We start from the raw sequence: 11,588 nt of genomic DNA on the forward strand, positions 1-11,588 counted from the left end.
ACTGAAAACTCGGTGGCTTTCTCTATAAAACCCCCATCAAAGCACAAGCAAAACAAAACCATGAAACAACTAACCTGCGTTGCACTCTGCATTTTGCAATTCTCTTTGTCTCATTAATCAAATAAAACATGCCAGGGAAAGGAATGTCAATTCACTTCTTCTCATCTCATAAAACGCTCTCTTCTTTGTCTTCATTTTCAAGCCCCCGTACACCATCAACTCCTTCCTCTCCCGCATTCTCACACACATTCTCTGAAGCAATGGTGGAAGAGAACATAGCAAATGCAGCGACAATGATCAAAAAATGGGATATGAACTCTCCCTCAATCACCAAACTCACCTCTTTGTTTCTCCACAACAGAAAAGAGGCCAAAGAGTTCTTGAAATGTGTCAAGGACTTGCGCTGTGCCATGCATTATTCAGTCTCTGAGCATTCAACTTCTGACAAGCTTGTGCTTGCACAAAACCTCATGCAAACTGCCATGAAAAGGCTTGAGCATGAGTTTTATCAGACATTGTCAAGATATCGAGATGAACTTGACGCTGATTCAATTTCATTAGGGCGATCCTCAGACGGGTCATCAAGCTATGTGGGCGATGAGGATGAGAACGGATCAGTAGATGATGATGAGTTGAGAAGAACTGGTGAGACATTGACTGAGATGGGGAGAATTTCACAGCTTGCAATGGCGGATTTAAAGGCAATTGCTGACGTTATGATTGGTTGTGGCTATGGCAAGGAGTGTATAAAGATTTATAAACTGGCAAGGAAATCAATTGTTGATGAAGGGCTGCATCAGCTGGGAATTGAGCATTTCAAGGCTTCTCATGTTCAGAAAATGAACTGGGAAGCATTAGAACATATGATCAAAAACTGGCTGACTGCAGTGAAGATTGCAGTCAAAACACTCTTCAGCGGAGAAAAATTTTTCTGTGATCATGTCTTTTCAGCATCTGACAAAATCAGAGAGGCTTGCTTCTGTGATATAACCCAAGAAGAAGCATTAAATCTATTCAAATTTCCTGAACTAGTTGCAAAGAGCAAGAAATCGGCAGAAAGAATTTTCCAGCTGATGGAACTTCACAATATGCTTAATGTACTCTTTCCAGAGATAGAATTGATATTCAACTCTGAAGCAACCTCAGCCGTTAAATTGCAAGCTCTGTCATCAATGCACAAGCTCGGAGACTCTGTTCGAGCTATTATATCTGACTTCGAATCAACACTTCACAAGGATTCTTCAAAAACACAAGCTGTTGGTGGAGGGATTCACCAGTTAACTCGATCAGTCATGAGTTACATAACTTCACTGGGAGAACATGGTAACATTCTTGCTGACATTGTGGCTGATCATCCCCCGCCATGCACTTCATCATTTCCAGAATCTTATTTTGAGAGTCCATCCTCCCACAACAGTCGAGGATCAGCAGTCTCACTCCACCTAGCTTGGCTCATACTGGTTCTTTTGTGCAAGCTTGATAGAAAAGCAGCACTATACAAAGATGTAGCTTTGTCATATCTCTTCCTAGCCAACAATCTTCAGTTCATCATCGAGAAGGTTCGAACATCTGTCCTGAAGCACCTTCTTGGTGATGACTGGCTTTGTACGCATGCCAAGAAGCTCAAACAATATGCTTTGAACTACGAAACCATGGCTTGGAACAAAGTCTTCTCATCTTTGCCAGAGAGAAGTTCTTCACCTGTACCACCTGAAGTGGCAAAGGACTGTTTCCGGAGGTTCAGTGCAGCTTTTGAAGAAGCATATGTGAAACAAACATCATGGATTGTACCAAATAGGAAACTAAGAGATGAATTGAAAGCCTCAATAGCAAAGAAACTTGCACCAGCATATAGAGAATTCTATGATGAATATCGGGTGATACTAAGTGGGGAAAAATTTTTGGAATTGTTGGTGAGATTTGGACCTGATGACTTAGAAAATCAATTGTCAGACCTGTTTCATAGTTCTTCCATTTTAGGTAGTTTTTCTTCAATATCTTCACCACGCAGCCCAAAAGGATGCATACCCCATCAAAAGTAAACAGTTGGTGCACATGATATCAAAAATGTAAGCTCTCGGGCCAATATAAGTGAATGTTATAATTGATACTAGCGTTTTCAGTTCTTTCAAGTTGTTAAAAGTATTTGGCAAAGGAACCAGTTTCTCAAAACTTTATGTGTGACTTAGGTACTTTAAAGAAAACTATAATAGGACTCATTTAAAATCTCAGAAACAGAGAGAAGAAAGAAAAATTCTGAACATGACAAAGAATTTAATCTAATTCCCAAAGCAACCCAGTAATTTCATATTTGGAGTTGTGGCCAACGGAAGATATTATTTTAACCAAAAGAGGCAGCCAATTATAACCCTTGGAAGTTCAATATCTTTTTTTTTTTTCTCCCCTTCTACTGAGAGAAAAATAAAAGCAACAAAGCAGGACATATATATATCATCATGCATGCAGTGGGCACAATGAAGATATTGAAAAGCTAATTAGCTATCATCACATCTGCTGGTCTAGGAATCGATTGCCAGCCTGTACAGATTTGAAGAATTTGTTTAAGAGAGTCTGAGGGTGCTTCCATAGTCCACGTTGGATAGTATTCACTCGGATGGAATACACATTCTTCCCCTACCCCTGTCAATAATTGTGCTTGTGCTCCTTTCAGGAATATGTCTCCTTCTGATCGTATCAAGCCAGACTTTGCCTCAAGCTTGTCCGCTGCCTACAAATACATCCCAAAGGCAGCAGTTCGAACAAATCAAGTCACTTCCAGTGGGGTAAAACAATTATTTTCAGCAACAACTATAAACAGGAATGTCTTGAGTTTTTTAAGAACATTTAATAAAAGATGTAGACAAGAATTACAAAAGACCATAATACAATATGTTCTTAGTCTATTCCGATAGGAGTACTACCCACGTATGAAGTATACATGAAGCACAGGATTCATGTTTCATTAAGATAACAATTTTTTTCCCTCTGTTTATTGTAAGCTTTCACAGAAGATGAAAGCAGACAGTAACGGACAAAATTGTTAAATTTCAGGTACCGCAACAAGAGTAAGATCTCCTGCAAGTGATGGCACCTTCCATGTGATAGTACGCTAACACAACTGGTGCTCTTGATGTGTAAGGACACATTCATCATTGATCACTATCCATTGCACTTCTGATTTAAAGGGAATATTACAGGTTCTGCTTCAATTATCTGCATGCTGATACTATAAAGAACTTATGGATTGCATCTACAGAGATATATTGCAAAATGAGGTAAATGTTCAGTTGAGAAACAAACTCATTAAACCTATCCCTACAGAGACACTACTTAGTGGTACTTCTACAGTCATATGGTATACTGGACTGCTGGTAATAACACCTCCTCAATTGTACTAAAATTTGCATATTTTTTATCTCATGGATTATGTTTAGTCAGTATCAGAAAAGATAGTAAAACAGTCGGATAGTTTGGCCAATCAAACCAGTTTAATACAATCAAACAACTTCCTTTCTTGTTGCTTCTAGGAATGCTATTGCATAATACAGCAGCTAGTAGAAATTTAAGCTTGAACTTGAAACAAAATGCTTAGTTACCATTTGACTCAAATTTGCTACCCAACTCCTTATGCCATTAATAACGAAGAAACATATGCTAATCCTTCACCATAAAGTCAAAGTGAGATATGAAACTTTAATAAACTGGTTGAGTTCATCAGGTAGAATAATTGAGATGCTAAATCTGCAATTTGTCTGCATCACTATCCTCAGTTAGTGCTCAATATGTTCACACACAGAGACCTAAAATGTTTACAAAGAACATAACAAATAAGGTAAAAGAATGTGAATTTAACCTTCTCTGTATAATATTCAAAAGTCCTTTTCTTTTGTCCTGCTTCATATATATTGCATTGGGAGTATATCTGGTAAACAAAGAAGTGACAAAAAATTTAAGATTATAATTTTGATATTAACTAAGAGCAAAATAGCATTCTAGATTAATAACATTGCATATGCTTTCTTAAAAACCCGGGTGGATTATTTACCTGGGATTCCACACTTGCACAAACAGCATAAATGCCCCAGTTCCTAGTGTAATTATTGTACAGGTGAACCTTCCCAAATCTAAGGCGTGGATGTCTTTGGCGTGTCCCATCAAAAAGACAATGGTGAATGGTAACTCGGATGCATCTATCTCCGACATGAGAAGGGTCTGCTCCAATAAGCATTGTCTTGTCATGTTGTGTGAAGTAACATCTAGCACGCCAAAGTCAAAATAACTGGTCAGGATTCAGGAACCAGTATTAATCACACTATTAACTCTCATTAGCCAATGAGCGGGGACTAACCTAGAAACAGTAATATCTGTGCTTTGCCTGGTAATGTCAATAAGTCCATCATCATAATCACGAAGGCTGCACCGATCTATCCATATGTGCCTAGAATTCGGCTTAATTTGAATGCCATCAACATCATGTCCTCTACCACCTTCAAACTCAAGATTGCATATAATAACATGTTCACATTCCTTCAATCTTAACCCCTTCCCCGTGAGTTTAATCCTCTGCCCGCGGCCATCAATCGTCTTATAAGACGACACACTCAAGTAAGATGAAAGATGAATAGTACCCGAAACTTCAAAAACAATCCATAACGGTTCTTTTCTCCGGCATCCCTCACGAAGCGATCCCGGACCATCATCTATAAACAGGCACATACACAGTCACAGACAATCCAACACGTATATTCTAACACAATCACTTGATACAAAACATCAAAAACACTGCTTTTCAAGTATTCACGCAGTAAATGTTTAAATTGGAGTTCCAAATATACTAAAGTCCAAATCAACCCATTTACAAACTTTGAGCAACAGTATAAAAAAAATTAATTAAAAAAAGGATTTGATTAAAAAAAAAAATTCCAATGCTTCTCTAAATTTCTAAAACGCATAATTGAAAATCATAATCACTTAATAAAGTAAAATATTAATACATGAACAATCCAAATCCGAACTACAGAAAAATCTAAATTGGAAAAGCGACTGAATAACAGATCTGCAAAATGGACACACTGAGATGAGAATGACACGTGTAAGAGTGCGAGAGAGAGAGAGAGAACCGGATAAATTGGTGACGAAGTAGACCAGGCCGTGAAGCCCACCGATGGCGAACCGACCGAAACCCTCGGCCTGGCCGGCCAATGCTCTCAGGCAAGAATCCACTTGAGCGTACGGAAGCGTCACCATTTCTGTTGTTACTCCGCTTTATCCAGGCTTTACGGGGTAAAAAAGGAGAAATCTCTTGCTTCTTGTTTCGGTTCGCGAGAAAAACGCGGGTCCGGCTGAACACGTCAGCATAACTTTTATACGTCATAATTCTTTATCACGGGTAAACAAATATCTTTTATATACAGTTGGGTAATAAAAAAGCGCCTGTCGAGCATATCCCCATTTCCTAGCCGGGGCCAATCTGGTCGGCTGAATGGTGTGAATAGATTTCTGGTGACGTCTTCTCCATGAAGCACGTAACGACCGATCAAAAACTCGTATCGACCAGAAACTTGTTATTTAAAAAGAGGGACACGATTCGCCATGTCCCAAATCAATAGGGAGAACACGACGCCCACGTTTGATTGTTGAGACTCGTTAGGGCTCTTGATCCCCCGAGTATGACAGACGTGAGAAATGTTCTAGGAATACGGAGTGATTGCCTATAAAAGTTGGGAAAATAGATTGAGAAGGGGATACCAAAAAAAGGAGGGGGGAAAACTCTGACAAATTGTTATGAGAATTCAACCTCATTAAAAGCCTCTAAGGTGTTTTTCTTTGATTCAACGGTTATTAGTTTGCATAAGCCTAAACTATATATTTTTCCCGAAAACCCTGCATACTGACTTAAGTATCGGATGATTTTCGCCGGAAAAATCACCGGCACCTCTGATTTGTTTCTATGAGCGTAGGTCACGAAGGAAGAGGGTGGTTGATTTGAGTCTCTGGGGTTCGTGTAATTGAGAAGGCGTTGGGAGTGCACTATTTCAGTCATTGTCAGTATAAACGTTGTTGAGATAATTTGGCCGGGCAAAGTAAAGGACGACCAGATTTCAGTATCAACACATATTGATAAGAAATTTTTCTTTTTTTTTCTTTTTCTTTTTCTTTTTTCTTTTTTCTTTTTAACATATTTATCAGCATGAAATTGCATATTACACACTCAAATCTAACTACACTAACCCAATTCAAACCCCTCTCCAGGAATGCCCCAAGTTGCATATATCTTATAGGGTTCGGCTATGTTAGAATCGTTTTAAGATAGAACACTCCTTCGTAACCATAAGATTAAAATTATAATGAGTTTTTTTATCACTTATCACTTTGCGTGTGTGGCTGAAATTCGTACTCTACTGTAAATTAGTTCCAACATAACCATAACCTATCTTATAATACATCCAGTCAAAAATTTTTGATTTATTCATTTTAGATCATTATAACACAAGACTACTATAAAGAGTATACATATATATTAGTAGAATAGATGAACTCTATAGATTTAGATATATCAAGAACCACCTCTTCATTTGGTCTCACCTCCCTTTTCCAAATTTGAGGGAAGGTAACTTTTTTTATAGTAGTCTTGTGTTACATGTGGGTGGTAACTTTTTTTCAATTTCGAAGCTAATTTTTAGACTATCAAGCTCCCTCATCGCCATTGTGTTGATCAGAACTAGTTTTGGTAGAACTATTGAGTAGAGAAGGAAAGCGATAGAAACAAAACTTAATTTTCTTAAAGAGAAAAATTGTATTAATGATAATAAAAATAACTGTCTTTTACACCTAACTTAAATAAATGTGAATTTATTAGAACAGGCAAACACAACTTATTTTTATATAATAAAGTTATACTTACTCAAATAAAGTGACAAAAAATTGGAACTTAGACCTGAGTTCCCAAGAAAATAAGATAAATTTCAATTAACATAAATAAAATATGAACAAGACCTATAGAAACTTCGTTTTCCGTAATAAATATTTGTATTTGTATTCTACTTCCAGCCTTTCATTCCCTTAGGTTTTGCTTTAATTTTTTTTTTATAGAAAAAGGGGCTTTATTCATAGAAAAAGGGGCTTTATTCAATATTAGTGGAAAATCAAATAAAAGAATGAAGGTCTCATTTGAGATTAAGGTGCTACAACTTTTAAGTTACAACGACTGTGGAAAAAAAATTTTAACTATCAAACAAAAGTTAATAATATGTAGTGAATATTAAATTTTAAATAATAATTTTAATAAAATTATTAAAAATATAATAGATTTTTTATTATACGAGTGAAAAATCATATCAACATAACTTATAAGTTATAGCAGCTAGTGTTTGCTAAACACTTTAATGCTGCAGCTTTTAATCTACACATGCCCAATCTCAATCCCAAACGTACCCGAAGTCACTTGAGTTTACTGTGACAAATGTTGCATGTGTCATATTCTGTCGTGTTCATAAGTATACCGGGCAACTAGGAAAATATATTATCCCTAAAGATTTTATACAATTAGGATTAGTTTGTATAGAGTAGAAAGTATTTTTTTTCAGAAATAAAACATAAAATTTCAAGAATATTACAATATTTAAATTAGTCATCTAGTACACGATATTTATTAGAAAAATTTATTTATTTATTTTATAATTTCAAATGGTGTGGGCGTGAATAATGGAGGTTTAATATCTCTTAATTAACGTAAGTAGTATATAAATACAGTAATTTTATTCGTTTAACCGCTACATAAAAAATGTCTGAATCTTGAAAAAAGATAAGGTCAAATTTTGGGTGCGCAAGTCTTATTCGCTAACGCTGTGTGAAAAAGAGTTGAATAATGAATTGCATGCAATTTTTGTTAATATATCGTGTTCATATCATATCATATTTATGTTACCTTGAATTTAGATTAACACGAATTTGCACTTGTCTATTATCAGAAGAGGTCGAGTGATGTGATTTATAACACTGACATGCATTTGAAACACTGTCCGGATCCATTTATTGTGGTGGTTGAGTCTCTGCGGAACGTCTTTTACTAGCTAGAAAGTTTCATATATTGTACAGCCTTAGCGGAACTGCTTGTGATTAATTTTTCAGGAAAAAATAAAAAAGAAAATGAAGAAGAAACTTAATATCAACTCTCAACTTTCCCTATCAATTGGCCGAGTGGTAGGGCTGCTGCCCTCCATTAGAGGGCAGCAGTTCGAACCCCCACAATGTATTGTGGGGTATTTTTTTCTTTAATTAAATTTGAGTGAAGGCAGTCTGTTCTCTTCTCTAATAGTGAGGAGTAGACATTCTTCAAATATTTGAGAGGGTTAAAATTTGAGCAGCGCTCTATTAGTATTGATGTAAGTTGGTCCCAGTCATAGTCTGATTTGTAAATATCAGTTATATTATCATGTAATATAAATTGTAATCTGAGCAATAGTCTCATATAAAATTAAAAAAAAAAAAAACTTTCCCTATCAATTTATTGCAATTCGCTTTATATTTTTACTTTCACCCTAAAGTATTGCATTTAATGATTATTTTCAGAGAAAATTTCGGATTATCCAAACGATATAAACAATTTTTTTCATTTTCTTTATAAAAATAGAAGTAAGTTAAGATTTACAATAATAATTTGAGAGTATTTTGAATATTATTATTTCAGGAGAGATACACCAAAATTTAAACACAATTTTTCTCCCCAAAGTACATGCATATACTTCACATTGACTTTATGTGGTCTATTTTCATTATAATTTTAAACAAGGCGTTCAGTAGTTGATAAAGGACTCCATGCATTACTACGTACATAAATGTACACAGAAAATCACTACTGAAAGCTACAAAACCAGAGCTTGATACCTTGAGATTGTGTGTGTATGGAAGAAAATTCTTCGCCGGACGACCGACATTTCACGTGAAAAAAATTAATTGCACTTTTCATATATGATGGATACTAATCTCCCAACTATATTTTGAGCGACTGGTGTACCACATCAGCATAATGATGTTAAAGATTTCTAATTCAATTATTAAGGGGTAAATTGAAGCAGATATGAGTTTATTGATTATAAATAGAAACTATATGTTGCATAAAATTTGTCTCATAAAAAAGTTCAAATTCGACTTCCTACGTAAAGAAAGACAGGGAAGTCTAGAGATTTTCTTTTTTTCTTTCCCTCCCTTCTCTCTTTGTCAATTGAGTTATTTTTTTTTCTTTTATCATGGCATTATTGTACTTGTTACCTCTTTTTTATATCATTTTTCACTTGTATAAGTGGGTTCTTCAGAAAAGAGGCCAATGCTGCTATATGCTTGCTTATGAGTGCTACAAGCCATGTGATGAAACCAGGAGGCTTGACACTGAATCCTGTGCAAGAGTTGTTTGGAGAAACAAGAAACTGGGGCTTGAAGAATACAGGTTTCTGTTAAAGAACATGGTCAGCTCAGGCATCGGAGAGGAAACTTACGGCCCAAGAAACGTCGTTGAAGGCAGAGAAGAGTCACCTTCTTTAGCTGAGGCATTTTCAGAAATGGATGAAATCATTTTTGACACACTTGACAAGCTCTTTGCAAGAACAGATATTTCTCCATCTGAAATTGACGTTCTTGTCGTGAATGTGTCGCTATTTTCTCCTGCTCCTTCTCTTACATCTCGAATTATAAATCGCTACAACCTGAGGAACGATATTAAGGCCTTCAATTTATCCGGAATGGGCTGCAGTGCAAGCGTGGTAGCCGTTGATCTTGTGCAGCAGCTCTTCAGAACCTACAAAAACAAGCTTGCAATTGTTGTGAGCACAGAGTCCATGGGACCTAACTGGTACTGCGGCAGAGAAAAATCTATGATGCTTTCGAATATTTTGTTCCGCTCAGGTGGGTGCTCAATGCTTTTGACGAACAACATAGCGTTAAAGCACAAAGCAATCTTGAAGTTGAACTGTTTAGTGAGAACCCATTTTGGCTCAAACGATGAAGCTTATGAATGCTGTATGCAAGTTGAAGATCAACAAGGGCACCCCGGCTTTCGCCTCACGAAACAGCTAACAAAAGCTGCAGCTCTGGCTTTCACAATGAATCTCCAGGTTCTTGTTCCGAAAATATTGCCTCTCAGAGAGCAATTTCGGTATGTAATCCAATCCTATTATGAAAACAGAATCAGAAAAAGCACTTCTAGTACTAAACCTGAAGCAGTACTCGGAGCAGGGTTGAACCTGAAAGCTGGAATTGAGCATTTCTGCTTACATCCTGGAGGAAGAGCTGTGATTGATGGGACTGGAAAGGGCTTGGAATTGGATGAATACGATCTTGAGCCAGCAAGAATGGCGCTTCATCGATTCGGAAACACATCAGCCGGTGGCCTGTGGTATGTTTTAGGCTACATGGAAGCTAAAAAGAGACTTAAAAAAGGTGACAGAATCCTGATGATTAGCCTTGGAGCTGGTTTTAAATGCAACAACTGTGTCTGGGAAGTTATGAAAGACCTGGAGGATCCTAATGTTTGGAAAGATTGCATTGACCGGTACCCTCCGAAATCGCTTGCAAATCCTTTCCAGGAGAGGTATAGCTGGCTCAATGATGAGTATTTGAGCTTCGTTAGGCTTTAATTCAAAAAAAAAAAAAAAAGGTTAAAAGTTTTTTAAAGAAGCTTCAAGTTCTGTATCTGCTTCTTCTGTTCTGTTTTGATGTTAAGTTTAAGTAAGAGATGCTGCAAATGTATTTTATCGAATCGTACGTACTCTGATTCCTGCATTTACTGCTACAATAAAGTTGTAGTACCTCAATGTAAAGTTATTAATGCATGGGAGATCTCATGTATTTGTAACTATTATTAGATTTATCAATGAATTATATATTGAATTTGAATTATAGTGCCCAGTTCAAATAAACACATCATAGATTTCAAGCAATTCAATAGTAAATATTGAAAGTCAAGTAACATTTAATAATGATTATCCATCCATCATTGAATTGTTTGAAATTAATGACTTAAAATTTGTGTAAAAAATTTAACACAAATAATTTCAAAATTATGTTTATCTATTTTCCAGCTAGTTGCCATTACCTACTTGCCTTATTTGCTTCCGCATTCGTACTAACCATGTTTCTGCTTGTGAGAGCACTGTCTCTGCTGGTGATCAACCCAAAATTAATTATTTGATCATTTTTTCATGCTTTACAGTTCAAGGTTGCTAAATCTGAAATATTGAAATCATGGAGCAGTACTCTGTTCAAATTCAAAGTTCCACCAAATATGGACATCTAATCAATTAAAGATTCTGGCGTATTATTTATTTATTCATTGACTCTCCAGGCTGGCTACTTCTGATTAATCACCTCGGTCGCCTCATTCAATTTTTTCTTTTTCTTTTTTTTACGGAACAAAAAAAAAATCTTTAACCACACACTATCATCAATGACCAAACTTATATGAGAGGAAATTTAGTGTAAACTTCAACAAAAGATATAACACATCTTTAAATTGGTGCAATATATCTGAAATTTCACATCATAATCAAGGTCAGGCTACAGTGTAATTATGGTACCGTACTACAGTTGGACCA

At 36.1% G+C, this 11,588-nt stretch overlaps 3 protein-coding genes across 4 annotated transcripts; 2 read left to right on the plus strand and 1 right to left on the minus strand.

The window, feature by feature from the left end:
• Positions 1–2,123, plus strand: LOC18043963 (exocyst complex component EXO70H1). Its single transcript, XM_024185799.1, has one exon. It carries the CDS (start codon positions 129–131, stop codon positions 2,040–2,042), a length of 1,914 nt encoding a protein of 637 aa, XP_024041567.1. The 5' UTR covers positions 1–128; the 3' UTR covers positions 2,043–2,123.
• Positions 2,124–2,317: 194 nt separating this feature from the next.
• Positions 2,318–6,125, minus strand: LOC18043964 (probable pectate lyase 4). 2 transcript variants are annotated; one of them, XM_006436072.2, is made up of 5 exons: positions 5,121–6,125; positions 4,349–4,700; positions 4,046–4,256; positions 3,854–3,922; positions 2,318–2,728 (listed from the first exon to the last, which is right to left on the minus strand). In XM_006436072.2, the coding sequence occupies exons 1-5, from the start codon at positions 5,245–5,247 to the stop codon at positions 2,492–2,494; spliced, it is 996 nt and encodes a 331-aa protein (XP_006436135.1). In that variant the 5' UTR covers positions 5,248–6,125; the 3' UTR covers positions 2,318–2,491. The 2 variants fall into 2 exon arrangements, with proteins under 2 accessions (XP_006436135.1, XP_024041568.1); XM_024185800.1 differs by lacking the exon at positions 2,318–2,728 and adding an exon at positions 2,754–2,772 and having other exon boundaries at positions 5,121–6,123.
• Positions 6,126–8,955: 2,830 nt separating this feature from the next.
• LOC18043489 (3-ketoacyl-CoA synthase 19) lies at positions 8,956–10,818 on the plus strand. Its single transcript, XM_006436073.2, has one exon. It carries the CDS (start codon positions 9,249–9,251, stop codon positions 10,629–10,631), a length of 1,383 nt encoding a protein of 460 aa, XP_006436136.1. The 5' UTR covers positions 8,956–9,248; the 3' UTR covers positions 10,632–10,818.
• Positions 10,819–11,588: the final 770 nt, after the last annotated feature.

This window comes from Citrus clementina, unplaced genomic scaffold, assembly GCF_000493195.1.
Source record: "Citrus clementina cultivar Clemenules unplaced genomic scaffold, Citrus_clementina_v1.0 scaffold_4, whole genome shotgun sequence".
In the NCBI taxonomy this organism is placed as follows: Eukaryota; Viridiplantae; Streptophyta; class Magnoliopsida; order Sapindales; family Rutaceae; genus Citrus; species Citrus x clementina.